Source organism: Apaloderma vittatum, unplaced genomic scaffold (genome assembly GCF_000703405.1).
Source record: "Apaloderma vittatum isolate BGI_N311 unplaced genomic scaffold, ASM70340v1 scaffold31033, whole genome shotgun sequence".
In the NCBI taxonomy this organism is placed as follows: Eukaryota; Metazoa; Chordata; class Aves; order Trogoniformes; family Trogonidae; genus Apaloderma; species Apaloderma vittatum.
This window is the reverse complement of record NW_009709209.1, coordinates 1-19620: the sequence shown is the minus strand read 5'-3', so window position 1 is coordinate 19620 and position 19620 is coordinate 1. Positions and strand designations below refer to the sequence as shown.

Here is a 19620-nt window from a genome sequence, read left to right as displayed (position 1 = left end):
GATGCAGGAGGACGGAGCCAGGCTCTGCTCAGGGATGTCCAGTGACAGGACAAGGGGCAGCGGGTACAAGCTGGAGCACAGGAGGTGCCACAAAAACATCAGGAGAAATGTTTTTCCCTGTGCGGGTGCCGGAGCCCTGGCCCAGGCTGCCCAGAGAGGGTGTGGAGTCTCCTGCTCTGGAGACTTTCCAACCCGCCTGGACGCGTTCCTGTGGGACCTGCCCTGGGTGACCCTGCTCTGGCAGGGGGTGGCACTGGGTGAGCTCCAGAGCTCCCTTCCAGCCCCACCATTCTGTGATATTTTTTACTGTGTTGAAGCTGTATAATCCTTATTTGTTGTTTGGAGTGGTTATCCAGGGATAAGCAAATAAAAGCCTTCCCGAGGTTATTCATATTGCCCCAGCTCTTTCCTGCTTGTGTGTACAGGGCATGTCCTTGGAGATGGAGCATGTTGGTCTTCTTTCAGTTTTCTGAGTTCTGCATGATGGATGTTGGGAAGTCAAAGCTTTTTAGGCGTTGTGAGAGTATTATGGGCTGAGCGGTCCTACTTACATGTTGAGCCCAAGGAAATGTTGTTTAATATCTTATTTTTCTGTCATTTAGTACAAATGCACAGTTTCTCCTTATTTCTTGAATAAATTAAATATAACATTTATAGTTTAAAAATTGTGCTGTAAACATCTAGTCTGACTTATACAGTTGCTGATCAGCAAGGGTCTAGTTAAAACAGACCGCTCACAGAAACATGAATTCTCTGCCCTCTAATGATTTTTTTTTTTAAAAGAACTGTCTATTTTCAGTCTTGTTTTTCCCTCTACATTTTCTCTTCCAGTTAGTTTGGTCAAATTGTCTTTAGTTATGTGAAATTACGTGCTGCGGTTGCTGCAGCCTTTCTCCAGCGTGGCAGCTGTCCAAAGTTTGCTGCAGATGAGAATATTGGAGGGGACCTCCTGTACCCTGTGCCCTGCTGGAAGGTGCCTGTGCCTTTCTGGCAGATGCTTTCCCCAACACTCTCTTAACAATTCGAGTGCTGGCGATCCCCTGCCCCAAAGGCCATCTCCTGCTGGAATTAACAGACCTGGCTCTTCATTGTTCCTGAGATTTCACTGACATCTCCCTTGCTTTCAGTGTGGCCCATCATTCCTCCTTCCACCTACACAGCAGGTAAATGATGCCTTTCGCCTTGAAGCCTATCATTTATGTGTTCAAAGACCGTTTTCCTTGTTCTTCCAGAAACATTTTAGCAAAAGTTAGCTGAGATGAACTCTGTAGGACTGAAGGATGTGCTTTATGCAACCTTTCTCAGCTAAATTCTGCTCTTTTGAAGCCAACAGGATTTTTTTTTTCTCTGAACTAGGTCTGGGCCACTGTTTCATATGTTTCTTATGTAGGTACCGTCTCAGAACTTAAATTCAAAACCAGCTGATGTTTCTGCCTCAACCTGTTAGTAAAAAGTTCTATTATTGAAGTACTGAAGGTTTCAGCACATTGTGTTCTTTAATTACTTGAAGTATGCTTGAATTGTTGGAAACAGCTTTTAGTGCTGAAGGGTGATGGTATCACTTGTCTTAATTCCACTGCAAGGCAGCATTGGAAAAACAATTTAATAATGCCTTTCCTTTCAGTTTAGTTCACAGTGAATTGGAAACATTGCTCTTTATTAATGGGAATTGCTTATTGCACCAACATTTTGTAACCATCACTGTGGCTCAAGGGCTTCCAGTGGCTCTGGTTCGCATGGTGTGAGTTTTAAGACAGCGCTTATCTTTGTCACACAGTTCTTTTCTACCTATTTTACTTAGTTAAACCTGACTGTGAGTGAGACATCAGTCTGTTCACTGTCTCGGTGCAGTATAGGCATCTACTTGTGAAATAAAAGAGGATTGTTTCTCCTGAATCAGTTTTGCCTGAAAGGTAGGACTTTGAAAATGTGAATAAAATGGTACGCGGGTTTGGATTCAGGAAGAGTCTGTTCCTCTGTGTTCATCACTAAGCTGGGATGATTAGTGAAGGTTTTGAGCATTGGGACCAGCTGCCTGTCTTGCAGATTAGTATGATTTTAAACATAAAAATTCAATTTTAGGAATTAAATTTTTTTCTTCCTTAAACTTCGGGGAAAAGTAAGGTTACACTTCATGAAAATGTCGTTGGTAAAATGAGATGTCTCTTTCCTATAGCTTTCCATTTATTTTTCGAAGATATAAACAGTTAGCGTGGCGTTTCCATTTCTGTAAGTGAGTGTTAGCTTAAAGATAAGGTCAAATATATGTGGTGTTCAAAAAGCTTCCTCACTTGGCATCTGCAAAATTTTAAGTTTCAGTAACTGTGTGAGAATTTGAGGTGAATGTGAGCATGTTTTGTGAGTGGAACTTGCAGCAAAGTTGCATTACCATGAAGCTGGACTTGTCACATGTGGGTCCGTATTCAGTGTAAGAAATGCTGGTTTGAAATGCAGGTTTTAAAGGTGTTTTTTGTCTGTGCAGCTTTGTCTTTAAGTAAGTGGCTCTGGCGACTGAAGAGAAGATTTGGTTAGGGCCTTGATAACGCTTGTGTGGAGCCAGTTCTCCATTTGAACTGCTGAGGTATGAATGGACAAAACTGCACAGATAACCAGGGCAGCCTGGAGTTCGCTGGAAATGCTGATGCTGGTGGGCGATAGCGTTTCCTTTTGAGTCCTCCTCATGTGGCAGGTGGAGCTGTGGTGACAGTCACTGCAGGTGGTGGCAACATCCTGGCAGTGCTCATGGCACCTTCTTGAGTTGGTCTGTGGGTGAAGCGCCCGTGTCGGAAACCCTGCACCACACCAGCAGCGCTTGGGATGCACGGATGAGGTGAGAGGCAGCTCACACGCACCGACCTGAGCACCCTTCCTGCCTGCACACGCCTGGCCTGGCGCAACGAGAGGGCTGTTGCCCCTCCACCGAGCCCCCCCGCCGCTTTCTGCGTTGCTGCCCAGCGATTCCCGCTTCGTTGCGTTTATCAGAAATGCTTCTCAAGTTTGTATATGCAGGTGTACTAGGAAGATGTTACAGTTCGTTGTGTGTGGTGAGATGATGTTTGATGCTTTGCTCTTCTCCAGAACAGGAGACACAATGTGCTTGCTAGCAGTGAGTGTAAAGCCCTAGCTGGTAAGCATGGGGATGGAGGAGTTGCCGAGCTGGTAATTGCAGATAATGTCTCTGGAAAGCTGGAAGCAAAAGCAAATTCATTTGCCTGGAGTGAAATTTGTAAAAAAGCCTTAATGACGCTTTAAATAGTGATGTGTACTGATAATGCTTCCATTCCCAGCAGCCCGTGTCATGATCCACTGTCACCACATAATGGTGTTATGGTAGCACCAGTGCCGAGAACCGGGTCCTCGATACCTCACCTCTGTCATAGCGGGAGCAAGCCAGCACTCACGGAAACGAGATGGTTTAGTTGTGGCTTCTCTGTCGCTCACTCTCTTGCTGCTCTTGCTGCAGTGTCTGCGGAGGGCCGGCGGGGAAGCCCTGCAGTGCTGCCCGGGGAGCCCTGCCCGGAGCTGGGGGTGGCTGCCAGTTCGTGTCGGCCTCCCAGCGCAGGGTCCTGGGAGCAGGGACCGGGGGGTGAGGGGAGGTGGGGTGGAGGTGCTTGTAGTGGCAGATCAAACGATGTGCTGTGGAGCAGCGCATAGGAATCCTGCTCTGCTGCTTTCCTGGTGTATTTGGGAGCGGGCACATGATGGGTGCTTGCTTACTCTCTGGGGTTTTGCACTTGGTTGGGATTTGGCCTGAAGCCTGTGTAGCTGCAAGGGCAAGGCAAGGAGGTGGTTCACCAGAGAGCAGGGACAAATGAATGGCCACACTCTTGTTTGGTGGTGTGTTTTGTTTTGTGGGGTTTTGCTAAGATTTTTATTTTGCGCAGGCAGCTGATTTAATGGAACAGGAAAGAAGAAACATAGGCAGTGCTGGTGGGTTTTCTGCAGTTTGCTAATACTTGGCTCTGATAGGGAAGGTGCTGCACTGCAGAGTCCTGCAGGCTGGATTCCTGACCCCATGCCTAGTGATGGCTGTGGAGAGCTGATGCAGTACTTCCCCCTTGGGTCTGTGGAGTTTGCTGTGCATTGCTTTGTGTTCTGTTGTGATCTCAGGAGACGATGCTTTATAGCACCTGCAACTCAGGAGTACAGAACAGAACAGAATCTGTCTCTCAGTGGGCTCCCAGGTGGGGATATGGTCCCGTTCTGCTGTTGCACCTCAGTTCTGGCTGTGCTGGAGATGTGCTATCAGCCACATCCTCCTGCCGGCAGGAACCCAGCTGTGTCCTGCCGTGCTGGGGAGCTGGCTTTGAGCTTTTCGTGTCCATGGGGAGAGCATCTTTTCACACTCCTTTCTTTCCTCTGATTTCCTGCCAGATCACTGCGTATCACGCAAAGCATTAATGCCACATCTCTTCTTCTGGCTCTTCTGTGATGGCGTTCCCAAGGAGTGTGACAATATGGGTTGGAAATTAACTGATAGCTATGAACGACCCAAGAGCTGAATCTGAGCTGAGAGAACAAACCTCAGGTACCACTGACCGAGCCCACGGAGGCATCCTGGGGAAGCTCTGCTTCTTGCAATCACCACTTCTCTTCCTCAGGGTGTGTGCTGTGCTGACTGGTGTTCAACCAGCTGCGGAAAATAGATCCAGAGCCGTGACTATCTCTGAACATAACTTCCAAATCCATGACTACAGATCTCGGTAAAGAACTGGGCAAAAGGATGATGCGTCGGCTGTACCGGGAGGGAAGTGCAGCCTCTGTCCTGGGTAAGGTCTCTCTGTGGTGACGCAGGGACCAGGGCAATCCTGTAGCAGAGACCTTTGATGCTAACAATGGGGATTCTTCAGTGTTTCAATCTCTTTCACACTTGCCTGTCCCAGCTGTGAATGTGACTGTTGGGTGAGAGGCAGCCCAGCTTTGGCGCTTTTTTTGCCAACCAGCTTGGTAAGGTCATTGCTGGCTTTTCTGGTGGACGTTGGAGCTGTCAGCTTACCCCAGGACTGCATGGAGGGCATTCGGGGTTAGTAACTTGTAATAGTTCATTACTCTGTCATATCTGCTGTTTAAGAGGAATACAGGTTTTCTGGGAGGTGTGTTGAGGCATTCAATGAGCTTTAAGAAGCCCACGAGATAAAACGTTGATCTATGGGAAATGGCTGTGTGACGTGATGCCGCGCAGGCTCGTTGCCCCGGAAGGCTTCGAATTCCCTGAAAACTCTTGTTCAGAAGTGTTTCCATGTGAGTTAGTTGTCCCAAGAGGTTTAAATAGAGCGCTGGAATATGAATAGCAGCTGCAAAAAGGAAGAACTAGAACATTCCTTATTTAGGTAATTTCCCAATAACCTCCCAGTTCCCTAAAAATAGTGCGGGATAAAATGCTCCGCCGTACCAGACTGACGCTGAGCTGGGAAATGGGAGTCGCTGGATCTAAATCTAAAACTCACTCTATTGTGTCTCACGCCAACACTAACATTGGGAAGGTGTTTCCTATTTTTAGCTTAATTTGTTGCAGTGTCTCAAAGTTCTTGAACGCGTAGATACCTATTGTTTTGGATAGAACATGCATATCGGTCTCTTAAAGAGCAGTGAAAATCTCCACCTTCCTCTGGATCAGCATTTAATATATAGTTAGGGTAAAACTGAAAAACAGGATCTAATATACAACATTGAAAATGTCTATACTTAACTCCCTTTACCAAACAAACTATCCGGGTAACAGATGAGAGGCCCCCGGAGGCTGAATCGGATCCAAGGACTCTGACTGTCTGTGAACTTTCCCTGTAGGTTTCCTTCCCAGCAGTTGGGGCAGTTGCTGCCCGATGGAGGATCTTCCTGCAGCTTTGTGCAGGGCTCTGCCTCCAGCGCCGTGCCGTCTCATCGCCTTCCAAGGGCCATTCTATGATTCTTTCTCGACCCCACGAGAGGTACTGCACAACTTGGATGGTGTTTGTTCCTGCTTCTAATCATCATGTAAGAAAGTGCTGGAGTAAGTCTGCATCTATCCCAGAAGCAGTGTTTGGTGAGCAAACCCTGTGCTGGGAAGGCCGCTCACAAGCGGGTTCACTCCAGTTGCCAACTCAGATCTTTGTCCTCTCGTTCTTCATGTGCACTGGGGGCAACTAGTTAGCAATCTCGTATTCGTTAGGCACCAAGAATAATTGGCAATCGGGAAGCTGCAGGAAGGAAGAGAATATCTGATCAGTGGGAGAACATTTTAAAGGCCAAAAGCAGAAAGTGAAATTGGAGCTGTTTGTGTGGCCACAACTTTTTTATATAGCTGTGCAAAGGCGAGTCCTGGTCTTGATGAGACAGGGCACCTCAACAAGCCAGGAAAGAAAGACCAGCTAGGGGATGGGAGGCCGAGTTGGAGTTGAATGGGGTTTATCACAAGCTTCAGTCTCTTGTAGTGTCGGTTTGGATGAGGAAAGAAACCAAGAAAGGGTCTGATGCTGTCGGCATAATGCTTGGCCCTGGAAGAAGTGCATTTTAGTGGAGAGAAGCGTGCCTTTCTGCATAATGCTTCGGGCTCTGCAGATTCAGGGGCTGATGTGGTCTGTTTAGTAGAATAAGAGTAACTAACCTCATGGTTCAAGCATAAGAAATTTGGGGCAGCAAATACTTGGGTTTGCAGCTTTTTTTTTTTTTCCTTCCTCTGCAGACCAGGGCCTGTAGGCAGCACCTCGAACAGGCACTGACCCAGTGCTGAGGGCTGCAGCTGCTCTCGGTGATAGCCGAGAGTGTCATCCAGCCTGGGCTGGTCCCTTTGCTTCTCCTCTCCCTGACTGCAGCTTGTCGTAGGAGAGGCATACAGTTTCTGTGTGTGTCCTGATTATTTCTTGAGAACACAAGACCGCTTTGGTTACCAGTACACCTGCAACCTCGTTCTTACCAGAACCACTCCTGGTATATATTTGCATTTCAAGTTTAAACCAAACTCACCCCAACAAAACACCCATCCTTTATAGCACTCAAGCTGGACTTCTTTCTCACTTGAATTTGAAGATTCAAGTGATACCTGAATTTATCTCTGCTTTTCAGGAGCTTAAAACCCTGACTTTGTGTATTGGCACATCTTTGGTACTTCAGGAGACTATGAGTCTGCTTTCCCTCTATGTTAACCATACCTGTTGATACCTTCTGCAGATTTCAAATGTTTATTTTGGTAACTGCGTCTCATCCTGCTTTACAGGAGCTTTTAAAGAACATGTAAGGTTCCTGTTCATTAAAAAAAGCACCCACCTTTCAGCCAAACACGAGATCCCTTCCTGGGCAGGGCATCCGTTCCGTTTGATGCCTGCAGAGCGGTGACTCTGAGCTCACCGCTCGCTGTGCGGGAATCGAAGGTGATACTGGGGGCTGTGGAGTGGGCAGCCGTCATGTCTAGAGGGAGGTGCTGCTTTAATTCCGTGTCACCCTCTGGCTGTGCTCCCTGGAACACGGGCCCCAGCTGGTCCCAGTGCTGAGGCCCCGTGAAGTAAGATGTTTCATTACGACTTGTTCCAGTGGCTCAGCTGTAGTTAAGTCAGAGCAGACTTTACACTTTGGCTCCTATTATCTACGTTCGTTACACCTCAGCTGGGAAATGTTTCTGCTCACCGTTGTTTGCTAGTTCCGTGTTCCTTTGAACGGATGAGTTGTCTGTGCTGCATTGCCTTCCTCGGGTGGGACTGGCACCCTGCAAGGGGTGTGTTCAGTTGCTGCTCGTGGCAGTGTGGTATGAGCTCAATAGCAATATGGTTTTTGGCAACAAGGGACCATTCAAGAGATTCAGGTGAGGAAGATGATGTCTTCTTTTTTAATATGCCATTCCTATTTTTACTTGTGTTTAACCCTCTCCTCTGTCTCTTCTTTGGGCTTCACATCCATGTGTTAGGCTCTGAGACAGTAGAAGTAGCATCTTCTCATCCTTGCCTGGAATCACAGAATTGTGGAATGTTTTGGGATGGGAGGGACCTTTAAAGGTATCTAGTCCTGCCCCCTGCAGCAAGCAGGGATGTCTTTAACTATTCGAAGTTGGGGTAAACCTGTTAGAAATGGGGGAGGCGGGGGCTAAATGAAGGCAGTGACTGAGGAGGGCAGCCAGAGCAAGAGCCTAGATGGGGGAGCGTGAACGTGGTCTGTCCTCAGTGACCCGGGGCTGGGCTGACAGGGTGTCCTGGAGACTTCAGCAGCAGATAAAGGTCAGCTGGATCAGCTTGCATAGGGAGGAAAGGGCGGTCAGGTCTGATGAAGGAGGCTTTATCTTTTCTGTAAATATTTTTTCTGCCTTCAATTTACTGCGTTTTTCCCCAGCACTGCTCTGAAGGCTTCAGCGGATACCTGCAGCCACAGGCAGCTCTGGAGTAGGGGTTTGTCCTGGGGAAATAAAGCCTGAAGGATGCGTGTTTAAAGCCACGGGCCTCGGGAATGTCTTTAATGTCTCGTAGCAGGTTTAGGTCTGTATTTAGATACAGGAGCATTTTCAATATCACATTGATTCAATCAGCTGGAGAACAGTGACTTTTCTTCCAAATTTCCCATGGGAGAAATTATGATTTATGGGTCAAAATTAGCATCCTGAAAGAGTGGTCAGACCCTGGAACAGACTGCCTAGGGAGGGGGTTGAGTCGCCATCCCTGGATGTGTTCAAGTGTCGCTTAGATGTGGTGTTGGGTGATGTGGTTTAGGGGTGAACTTGTAGTGTAGGGTCAATGGTTGGACTCGATCATCCCAAGGGGCTTTTCCAACCTGAATTGCTCTATGATGCTATGATTTTATGCCTGCTTACCCTGGCTCATCCCTGAGCACAGGCTGCTTCTGCTCAGCCACAGCCTGATGCACCAGCTCCCCAAGCCGCGGCTGGATGCCCGGCTCAGAGAGCAGGAGAAGCTGAGGCAGCCCTTAAAGGTATGGAAGAGGCAGTGGAGGAGATGAAGCTCAAGAGGTTTTGCAGAACTGTGGGTAGAAGCAGATTGTGACATGAAGTTCAACTGGCAGTAAGGGCGAGCATATGTACCTCCTATCAGTCCTGCCAGTCCTTCCGGCAATAGAAAAGCCGTAACAATGATGGGTCACAAGACGAGAGTAGGTATGAAGGGCATCGCTCAGATCTTAGATCTGTGCAGCTAACAGAAAAATTTTCTGGGTGGTGTGAGTGTGCTCCTAGTAAGCTCTCAGTCAAGGCAAATAACAAACCCAATAATGCATGCCAAATTTCTGACCTAGAAGATTATTTTTTAATTATTTTTATTTTTCCCTGAACTCAAATCTTACCGCTAGTGTGATAGCAATACACAAACAAGTCATACCAATGAGGTGTCCAGGAGAATTTATAATTAGTGTTCACAAATACAAATGCTGCTGGGAAACACTGAAAAAAACCCCTCAAACAAGAAGAAATACAGCACCTACATGGTCAGAGAAGGGGAACCTGAGCATGGGGTCAGACAGGTGTATTTAAATAAATAAGTGTGCTTTGTGCTCTCAGAGAACCGTGGCGATGCGGGCTGGAAGGCGTTTCTGCCTGTCGTCACTAGCACATGCTGGGATTTTTATTAAAAATCTCTGATCCTGAATGCAGTGCTGGAGGCGGGGAAGGCTGTCACTTTCTCCGTTTCTTTAGTTCACTGTTCTGAGCAGAAGGTGACAGCCCTTTTGCCATTTCCCTCTGTGGCCAGGTAAGGACTCGCATGCAATAACAAACACAGTCACCCCGCTGGAAGAGGCCAGACGGGAGCGAGGGACGCTTGGAAATCTTCCCAAGTGCTGGGTGCTGGAGGGATTTCTGCGGTGTGATGTTATCAGCACCACAGAACTTTTCTTTTCTTCTTTTTTCTTTTGTTTTACAGAAAATAATTTTGAAATATTTGACGCTGTGTCTTATCTGGGCTCTTTTTTTTTTTTCTTTTTCCATACCACGGACAAACTGAATACAGTTTGTGGTGAAGTAACCTAAAGGTAAAATGGGTGACTGACGTGGTACAATCCTTCTTTAATGAAAGAAAAAGAGAAGAAAAACCCCAAACGCTACAAACTTCAATAGCTTAAGCAAGGAGAAAAAAATTTTTTTTTAAAAAATCGACTTTCGAGTTTAAAAACAAAACCCCCAGACCAAGTGGCCAGCCCTGCCCTCTAGTGGGTGCCAGCCGGTAGGAGGTTGGTGGATGGTTCACAGCTATGTTGTCCGCAGCCAGACTCGCTGTTTTAAAGGAATATTATTGTGGACTTTTTTTGTGTTTGTTTATTATTGGGTTTTTTGTTTGCTTAATTGGTTGGGTTGTTTCTTCTTTGGTTTTTTTTGCTTGATTGGCTGGTTTTTAAGGGTGGTGGTCATAGCGTTTTCATAAGATTTTATTGCAAGACAACCAAAATCAACCTTATGAGTGGGTGGATGATGAAGCTTATACAAAAACCCCCTGAAGTATCTTGAGCCCCTGCGATACAAATTTAAATAATCTGCAAAAGAGTGAGAGTGTTTATATTATTTACGATTTACTAAACCTTCCCCTCCACAGTATCGAAGGCGAGTATGTTCCTGTGGCAGGTGACGAGGTCACCTACAAGATGTGCACCATCCCTCCGAAGAACGAGAAGCTCCAGGCGGTGGAGGTGGTGATCACCCACCTGGCGCCCGGAACCAAGCACGAGACCTGGTCGGGGCACGTCGTCAGCTCCTGAGGTGACCCAGGGGGAGCGCGGCCGCTGCCTGCACGGGCACTGCTGACAACTGGCTGCAGGGGACCTGTCCTCAGAATATTCTGTGTATTGCGTGGGAGGAAATAGTGCATTGTCAATATAGCAGAAGCAGGCCAAAATTACCTTTTTTACAGCTGGCCTAAAAAAAGAAAAAAAAAAAAGGCAATTCAGATGCTAATTAAAAAAAAGTATACTGTAATGTATTTACAAAAAAATGTATTTTAAAGAGACTTAGTTTGTGTGCTTGTTGGAGGAGGAGAGGTTTGGTTTTTCTTTATTATCTTGTGAACAGATTCCAGGAAACGCCAGGGAAATCGGGAGGGGGCTGAAGGAGTTTTCTCCGGCAGGCAGCGTAGCAGAGGCAGGACTGGGAGGTGTGTGAGCTCTGCGTTCCCTGCTCGAAGGGCCGGAGCACACTCACTGCAGGGAACAGGGCCTGAACGCCTTGCCCAGAGAGAGGTGTTGGCTCCTGTAGTTTGTTTTCCTTGTGGAAGGAGGTTCATAGGGTGCCACAGGGTGAGAAATCTCCACCTGGTGGTTCTTGCCCTTCAGATGCAAATAGCACGTCTGCATATCTGTAGAATATTGTGGTTTTAAAGCCTGGTGTGAATTTTTCTTAGGTCCCTTGATGGTTGATTAGCAACAAATTCTATAGGCCTGTATTAAAAAAAAAAACAAACCCTGACAACAGAACAGCAACAAAAAAGCGCAAAAAAAACAACCCCAAATTTAAAAGATTTGCTTCAAGGTAAGCGGTGAAAGCTGTAGAGCAGTGGATGCTTCAGAGCCTCTGCCTGTGTCTGAGCTTGGGCAGAGCTGGAGATACCTTCTGAGTTGCATCTGGCTGCGTGTCTGCCGTGTGTTTCCCTGGGCGGGCAGGGGGACTGCACTGCTGGAAAGCAAGTTGTGGGCTGGTCGGTGTACGATCCTGCGTGAGTTAATCGGCTCTGCTGGCTTGGGGAAGTAGCTGCTGCAGCTGCTTCCCTGGAAAACTTGGTCGGCTGTGACAGGGTCACCCTTGCCCTGACTCTGCCTGCAGGATTTCTTATAGTGCAACTAAAGTAGTTCTGTTCCTACTTGCCTTCCATGTACTTTTTTTTCAAATGAAGCCTTTTTTCTCTATTATGTTCCTAACAGTGGATTTTTATTGACTTTGCAAATAAAATCTTTAAAAAAAAAAAAAAGATGGCACGATGCTCCTGTTAGTTGTGTGACACGGTATCACTCCAGTTGCCTGTCTGCAGTTTTAACAATGGGCGCTCGCTGTCATGAGGTGTCTTAAGACACAGCAGCTGGGCCGAGGTCTGAGCTGGGGAGAGACGTGCGGAGGTCAGGAACTGCTCCGAGGGCTTGTTTCACCTCAGCTGTACCTGTGTGGCACTGGAGTGTACGGTAATGACCAGCCTCACTGGAGTTTGGGGGGGTTTGTTTGTTTTTTATTAACCTAAGACTTAGTAGTGGTGGATTTAACGTTCTCCAGTTTGTTGGAGTATCACACGCTGCTCCCTTTATAATCAATGCAACCACTGAAATGCTTTAACACGGCTTCAGTCTGCTCCCTGCCCAGTCCATGTTGAAGGTAATTAGTGTTGAAGACCAAGGAGAATGCAGATGCCTGCACACCTGTACAATGATATTTACAGTTGTTTTAAAAAAACTTTTAATCTCAACTGGTATCAGCTGAATGACTGACATTACTGCCTCCTTTGTTCAAACTCCCCCTAGAGAAAGTAAGACGGAAGCAAGGCAGTAGGCACTGGGGGTTGCTTTGCTTTGTTTCCTGTTTTTTTTCTCCCCTACGACAGACAGAATGTTTGCTTCTCACCTGCTGCCATGAGAGGCTGAAGATAAACCTCAGCTATGGGCAGCGGCTGCGCGGGACTGACTAACAAGCTTTTCGGCTCGGAACATGCACCGGTACGTGCCCACAGACGCTGCCATTTGAGGCTGAAAACAAATGTGGGTTTGGGGCTGCCCAGGAGCTTCTGCACAGGTGACTTTCTGCAAATATGGGAAACAACCGTGCGGCAAAGTAACCGAATAATCAGATAAATCCGGCGCAGGCACACACAGAGCACCAGCTGTTAAAAATTAGCTAAAGAGCCCTCTTGTGCTATGGGTGGTTCTGCACCAACGGCTGCTCCTGCCAAAGGGGTTGAGCCTGAATTACCCCATGGAAGGAGGCAGGTGAGAAAGGTGTTAGGAGATAGGTTTAAAGTATCACAGCTCTCCCTCCTTTTTTTTTTTTTTTTTGTAAGCTCTTTTGAGGAGTTTTGTTTGGACACAAAGGTTGTGTTTTCCCTTTTTTTTACAGCATAAATATCACATCAAGTCAGAAAGAGTCAAGTCAGTCATTTGTCTGTTTACAGGCAGTGTACAACAGGTCTGCTTTACATATTTCATTTGCCAAAATGACAAACTGAAGTAATTTTTTTATGATAAAATGAGATTTTATTGTCCTTTACGAAATAAACTGTTCATGCACAAGATTACTTTTCTAATGCCAGATGAGAAAAGTGAACAGTTACACTGATTGCCATGTTCCAACTTGAATTTCACTAGAAACATAGTTTAGATCATTTTTTTAGTCCTAAAATCTCACTAGGAAAATCAGAAATGTAATTAGTGACAAATAAATTTTGCTCAGGTTGTTATAATTAACTTTCATTATTATTTTTTTATTTTTAGATTTAAAAACAAACCTGCAAAAAGCATAGGTACTGTGAACTGTACTGTGCCTCGGCACTGCAACGGGACCGAGGAGGCAACTTCAGCGCCGGCTGGTCCAGCCTTTCCAGTGGTGCTGCCCTCGATGACACACTGGAACGGGTGTCAGGTCAGGGATTTCTGGCTCAGCTCTCATAATTCATGTCTTTATAGCACAAGGCAGTATTTTAAGGAAACAGCTAAAAACATTCATCTTTTCAATAGCAGTTTCAAAATAAAAACCAGGGATAAAACCTCACAGGCCGAATTTTGAGACTGCAAATCAACTGTAGTCAGATTATCCCTCCTCTCTAAAATGTAATTAATTAGCTAAGGAAGTTAACAGACTCAAAAGCCGGAAAGAAAAAATAAAAAACAAACAAACAAAACCCCCGAAGTACTCGTGCAAATGGAACCGGTGAAAAGATGGTGCTGAATGAGCTCTGCTGAATTCCACTGGTCAGCAAAGTTCTCTTCAAGTAAAACATTTTCCTTCAGTAGTGACTGACCTGCAAAGCACTTGCTATTCCTGATCAGTTACAAAAAAAAAATATATGCAATGAAGATGTTTGCAGTTGTTAAGCTGTCTTAACCGTTTTTTGAGTTCTGAGTAAGTCTTTTACTTGAAAAACAGCTCTTCACAGATTCTTTTTGTATCCTGTGGGGATGTGACGCTGTGGCCTTTTGTTCTGGAGTCTGTGAAAATTTCATAGTCATTCCCTCCCTGAAAACAAAACAGGAGAAAATAGCAGAAGACAATTTAGTTTTATTTAGCTTAACATATAGTCACAGTCGTGGGGTAGAAAAGGAAAGGCAAGTATGGAAAGAAGGGACATAACATATTCATGGCTGAGATGTCTTCCAGAAAGCTGCAAGTTCTTATAAAACTAAGTCCTTTCTTATAAAACTTAGCCTGACCCTGTCCCTTGGCCATGTCTGGGCAGCTTTGCTTGTGCCTGCCAGTGTCCTCGCTAGCTCTGGTCAGGTCTCTGCTCGGTGCTTCCCAAAGCCTGACTGACCCCGCAGAGCTCTGCAGGCTCTCTTGAGCAATGCCAAGTGACTGGGGACGGGCATTACGTATCGTTTCAGTTCCTCAGTGGGGAGACAAAGTGGTTAGCAAAGGAGCAGTATTAAGTTCAATGGAAAATAAATATGTTTAATAAATAGTAGCCAATAAGAAGCATCAATCTACACTAACCAAAGAGGAAAAATCACTTTTACATAGTCGTGTCACCTAGGTTTTGAACATAATCATCCAAGTTCAGTTTAAAAACACACTCTGTTAAAGCCTGTCGAGAACCCTGCGTTCACTTCAGGAAACAGAAGGAAAGTCTGTGCTCACAGCTTCTCCCAGCGTTACGCTGATCAGCTGCACAGACACACGGATTTGTGTTTGCACTTCAGTTCTTGTCAGGTGAGAATTGGTGCTTATGGCTTAAAACAGAAGCTCTGAAATGTACACAGAGAACAAGGTACTCACTGGCATAGTCTTATCTCCAAAGAAATAAATGGTCTTGTATCCATCGTTGGCAACGATTCCCAGGCAGTACCTCTTATCCCAGCCATCTGGGAACACGTCAAAGCTTATCTGGCCTCCTAGGACAGACAGGAACCCAGCAAATGTTACTATAAGAACACATTTCTGAGGGAAGAGTCAGTGAGAAAAACTTGGGTAAGATTTTTGGCAGAAGGAGCTTTGCAGAGGTCACAGGCATGTTATAAGACCCTGGAGTTAAGTGTTAGAAGCACAGAAAATGTTTTATAGGGTATCAGTTACTACAGTTGTGATTTTCAGATTATTATTCACCCATTAAACAAATATGAATGCCTTAGCGTGTTCCCAAATATGCACTGCTCTCAAACTAAATTTTTTTTAAAACTTACATTTAATATTTTTACTTTTTTCTGAATAACCTACATGAATGAATACAGCCCTTGGTGTATGTACAGCCATAAAGCCATATTGCAAAGGACTTTCTAAAGCCTTCGGAATAGAAAAGGAGGGAATCGGCCTTTCTTAGCCCAGTGTCACAGGACAACTGTTCCAAATCCTTGAACTTTACCAATACATAAAAGCATGATTCCAAGTTGAAGTGGATGTCAAAGAGGTACTAACAATGTGCTTCAGGAGAGCTACACTGCACTGCCTTTCTGCCTTCCTGTTCCAGTGCCACAGCAGCAATGCCAACCAGCCTTTTAAAGAGTGCTGAACAACAGCAAAAAGGCAAGAATGCGTAATATATTGGGGCAGAGGGGAAACAAGGAAATATGCGTGGAAAATCAATTCCCCCTTATTACCACTTCTAAGCTTGCACTTGCTTTTGGATTTTCTTTCCTTTGTCCCACACAAGGCAGCTACAGAGCTGAAGAACCAAGGGCTACTGCGATAGTACTGCTGTATTACTTCTGATCAAAAGGGATTTGCAGAAACACCTCTGACTAACCAGAAGCAGGTAATATGTTTAAAATGAGCAGAATCAGTCACACAACTGACATTAAAAGACAATGAACCGATGACAAGCAATGACTTTCTCTTTGTGGATGGATTTCAATTAAAATGTACCAAATGAAAGCCCAAGATGAAAAAAGAGGCTTAGTCTTACATGCAATGCCTGTAACCACCCCCAGAGAGATCACTGTCACAGATAACTGTCACACAGATGAGATAGGACATGTCATAGTCATAAGAGGATATGACTAAAGTGCAATTTAAATGCTTAAAATGAAATTCTTTTAATGTGGTACCTATAGAAAACGTGAGGCCTTTTCCTGCAAATTCTCTCCGTAAGTCAGCTACAAATTTTTCTCTTATATGTTCCTTCTACAAAAAAACACAACCAAACCAAAGCCAAACATCAGCTGCATGTTGTGGTAATAATTAAAAAGATAACGCAGAAAACCACCCCCAAACTATCCAAAGGTCTGAGTACCTTTCTGAGCCAAACCCATCCCTTCTGCAAGGAATCACTGTTAATCATTGCAAGAAAAAAACCTGTTGTACATTTCCTGAAGCCTGAACCAGTTTAGTTAAACCACACGGAAAGAATTAAAATGAAAAAAAAATTGCACAAAGTATAAAAGCTTTTAAAAAAATCATAACCTGGCCATAACTGCCTCTTCCAGAAGAGTTGGGTATTTTTCAAGAGTTGTAACTCACTTTATCAAGTTCATAGAACTCAACTCGTTCTTCCTGGCTGCAGCTTCTTCCAATGGGGGACACATTTATCATCCCGTTTCGGAACTCAATAAACGTGCCCCTGAAAAAGAATTGATCAGCGAGACAGAAAATAGGTGAAAAATTGCTCAAAATACTGAATATCACAACCAATGTCTGTTGAATTCTTAAGACAATGGGAATCAGGTGTCTCCTTCAGCCTCTCACTGTATTCATGAAACCCCAAGCCTCTGGCATCAAGGAGTCTCTTGGACTTTTATTTCCATCTGGCAACCTCAGCATGACCTTTACTGACTTTTAGAAGTTCGATTTGGGTTTAAAAGCACGACTGGAGCATCCTGTCAGCCCAGTTCTCAGACCCTGACAGGCCCTTTAGAGCCCCCCTGGCAGTGTCCCTAGCCAGCCTCACCTGGCACTACTCATGTCGTGAGCAGCGGCACCCTCAGGTCACACAGAACTGCTCTGACTGCAGCTTCTGATCTCTGGAGAGCATTATGCTGCTGAATTCCAAACGTGTCAAGGAATTAACTCTTGCTTAACTGAAAACTGAACTTCCCTCTTAAATAAAAAGCTGAATCAGTATTTCAAATCCCATGCTCCAGCTGGGAGCTTGTCTTTCTCTGCATGGATTGAGCTCTGTTTCACATCTCGAGTGCTCCTAAACTACTTGTTTCTTTGCTGAGCAGTCTGCTTCACATATTGATGCTCAACCCTGGAACACAGAGACCGCGAGACGCAGGGACGCACATACCTCTTCTTCGGCAGTTTGATCTTTGCGATGTAACTCAGGCAGTAGTTGATGAGATCTTGAAGTACGTCCTCGCCTAGGTGACCCTGAATGTTCTAACAAAAATAAACACCAGAATTTGAGATTCTAAAACCAAGTCACATGGAAGACACAGACACTGGATAATGAGGCATGGTTAATACCACAGAGGAACCTGCCTTCCATCAGTAACTCACAGTTGATGCACGTGTGGTACTAACTAAAGGTTCTTAATTTTTGTAAAAACACTAACACCAACCTCTCATTTAATATGCTCTCTACTAGTACCTGCTTTGGAAGGAAACTGTGGGCCAAAGACAGCAGACTTAAACAAGAAGTTGTGTTAACACCTACTCTAGTCAAGTGCAAAGAAATGGAGATTTTTTTACTGCAGTAAATGGGAAAGCACCGCTCAAATCACCAATTTCAGCCTGGATCTCTTTTAAGAACCGATGAAGGTGATTAGGGTGTCTATAATCAGATGTGTATTTCTATTAATTTAGCTATTTACCTTCTAACTTCCGCAACACAGCAGAATGTGCACCCTGACTTAAAAGCAGTTACAAAAGATCTGTAAGAGTCTTTGTAAACCTCAAGGCCCAACAGACATCAGCTCCGAAATGCCATATTCCACAGGACTTCCAGGAGCAGGAGGCTTCACCACATCTCCTCTGGATAAGCTGAAGGAAAGGCCGTTGCAGGATTTTCACTGTTCTTACTCAATCACACATTCCAGATTCCAGTAGCTTTTGGTTTAGAGAATACCCCAGAGACTAAAGCTTAAAGCACAGACTGTTGTGACATGAATGACCTGTTACAGGAGTAGCACATGAGAATAACAGCAATTTTGGCCTTAGTTAGAGGGGTGATTACAGACAACTGCACTGTAGCAAGGAAGAAAAATCTTGTTTAGAAAATTTCTCTCTCACATTACTGGAAGTGTCACACTTACCTGCTTGCTCAAGAATTTCCCATCTTTATATGCTACAAGACCATTTTCTGGAAAAACGTAGTCAAATTTTTCAACCACTACAACAAACAAAAAGACAGTTACTAGTAATTTCCCCTGTATGTTTACTGCAGAATTGTCTTACACATGGAGCAGGTTACACTACAGCAAGCATTAGATCTTACAGCATCAAAGATTCAGCGGCATAACACTGAGCACAAGATCAAAGCCACTCTCATTTTTCTCCAGGATGAACACGTGTCTCAAATCACAAGAAGTCTTTCAGTTGTCAGCTCTGTCTTTGCTTAAAGGCTCTTCCTCTCCTGCAAATACGTCTCTTTGCATTAAGTGTACGGAACACTTCAAATATTAAAAAACCTGGCACACAGACCAGCTAGGAAGCAAACTGCATTTGCTTTTGCATTTGCTTTCCAGTCACTAATCTATGGTAGATGTCCTAGAGCTGTGAGAAGCCTACTACAACGAAGGCCTGTACTTGTAAGCCAAACACACGCTGCGTTATTTGGGCTCTGCAGAAGGCTCTCGGGGGTGTCAATTAAATGAAGACCACGTAAAGACAGTCGTTCATGCGGAACAGGAAATGGCTCTCTAAGGGCTCAGGCAAGAGTCCATCTGTGCACCGCCGAGCCCTCGGCTAGCAAAGCCAGACCCCGCAGGGACGCACTCGACCACGGAGCGGCCTGCACCTGTGCTTGCTGCCCACCTCACCCACTGTGCAACGACACCCCCCAAGGTACTGTCACCAAGTCACCACTTCACCACTGGTAACAACCCGTAACAGACACCCAAACACCCGTAAAGAGCAAACGCGGGTTGCAGGCACTGAGCGCCCTCCAACAGCTCTTCACAGGCTGAGAGCAACCCAAGGCAGACGGGAAGCAAGCTGCAAGCAGGGCAGGGACGGAACCTGACCTAACGTTAAAGTGTTAAAGTTGTGGGGCTGGGAAAAGGTGGGAACCGATGGCCTTGAAGAGCCCAACCCCTTCTGTGGTTCCACCCACAACTTCCCGGTGCGCGGCCCGGCCGCCCTTACCGTCATCGCCGAGCTGCTCCTGGATCTTCTCGAAGTCCGAGCCACCCACGACCCCAACTCTCACCCTCTGGCGCAGCTCCTGCAGGAACGCGGCCATCTCGGCGGTGATTTTCTAGGGTCCGAAATAAGAGCTGTCAGCATTCTCCTAACGAGGCCGGCACCTCCAGCTCGCAATAGTTACGAAAAACCGGCAATACTGGGCGGATCTCCAAGGGAAAGGGCGATTGTTTTTTATTTTTTTTGGCTTTTGTCGGCAAACCGAGTCTGCACATGACGCACCGCGGCGCGGGAGG

The 19620-nt window shown here is 45.6% G+C and overlaps 2 protein-coding genes across 2 annotated transcripts in view; one reads left to right on the top strand and one right to left on the bottom strand.

Moving 5' to 3' along the window:
- CARHSP1 (calcium regulated heat stable protein 1, 24kDa) overlaps window positions 1-10827 on the top strand; it is a 14215-nt gene extending 3388 nt beyond the window's left edge. The window contains exon 3 of the mRNA XM_009866841.1: window positions 10497-10827. Coding sequence (XP_009865143.1) covers window positions 10497-10659 — 163 coding nt within the window. The 3' untranslated portion in view covers window positions 10660-10827. The remainder of the gene's footprint in view (window positions 1-10496) is intronic.
- Window positions 10828-13959: 3132 nt separating this feature from the next.
- Window positions 13960-19435, bottom strand: LOC104271979 (phosphomannomutase 2). The gene is made up of 7 exons (XM_009866840.1): window positions 19328-19435; window positions 18277-18353; window positions 17310-17401; window positions 16541-16640; window positions 16129-16204; window positions 14864-14979; window positions 13960-14107 (listed from the first exon to the last, which is right to left on the bottom strand). The coding sequence occupies exons 1-7, from the start codon at window positions 19422-19424 to the stop codon at window positions 14003-14005; spliced, it is 663 nt and encodes a 220-aa protein (XP_009865142.1). The 5' UTR covers window positions 19425-19435; the 3' UTR covers window positions 13960-14002.
- Between the last annotated feature and the right edge of the window lie 185 nt (window positions 19436-19620).

What these genes read in the sequence shown, in the direction of transcription:
- LOC104271979 (XM_009866840.1), bottom strand. Translation starts at nt 19,424, where the DNA reads ATGGCCGCGTTCCTGCAGGAGCTGCGCCAGAGGGTGAGAGTTGGGGTC. An exon ending in AGTTCTATGAACTTGATAAA is followed by an intron (nt 16,205 to 16,540) that starts GTGAGTTACAAC and finishes GTTTTTTTGTAG; the next exon opens with AAGGAACATATAAGAGAAAA. An exon ending in TTGGAGATAAGACTATGCCA is followed by an intron (nt 14,108 to 14,863) that starts GTGAGTACCTTG and finishes TTTTGTTTTCAG; the next exon opens with GGAGGGAATGACTATGAAAT.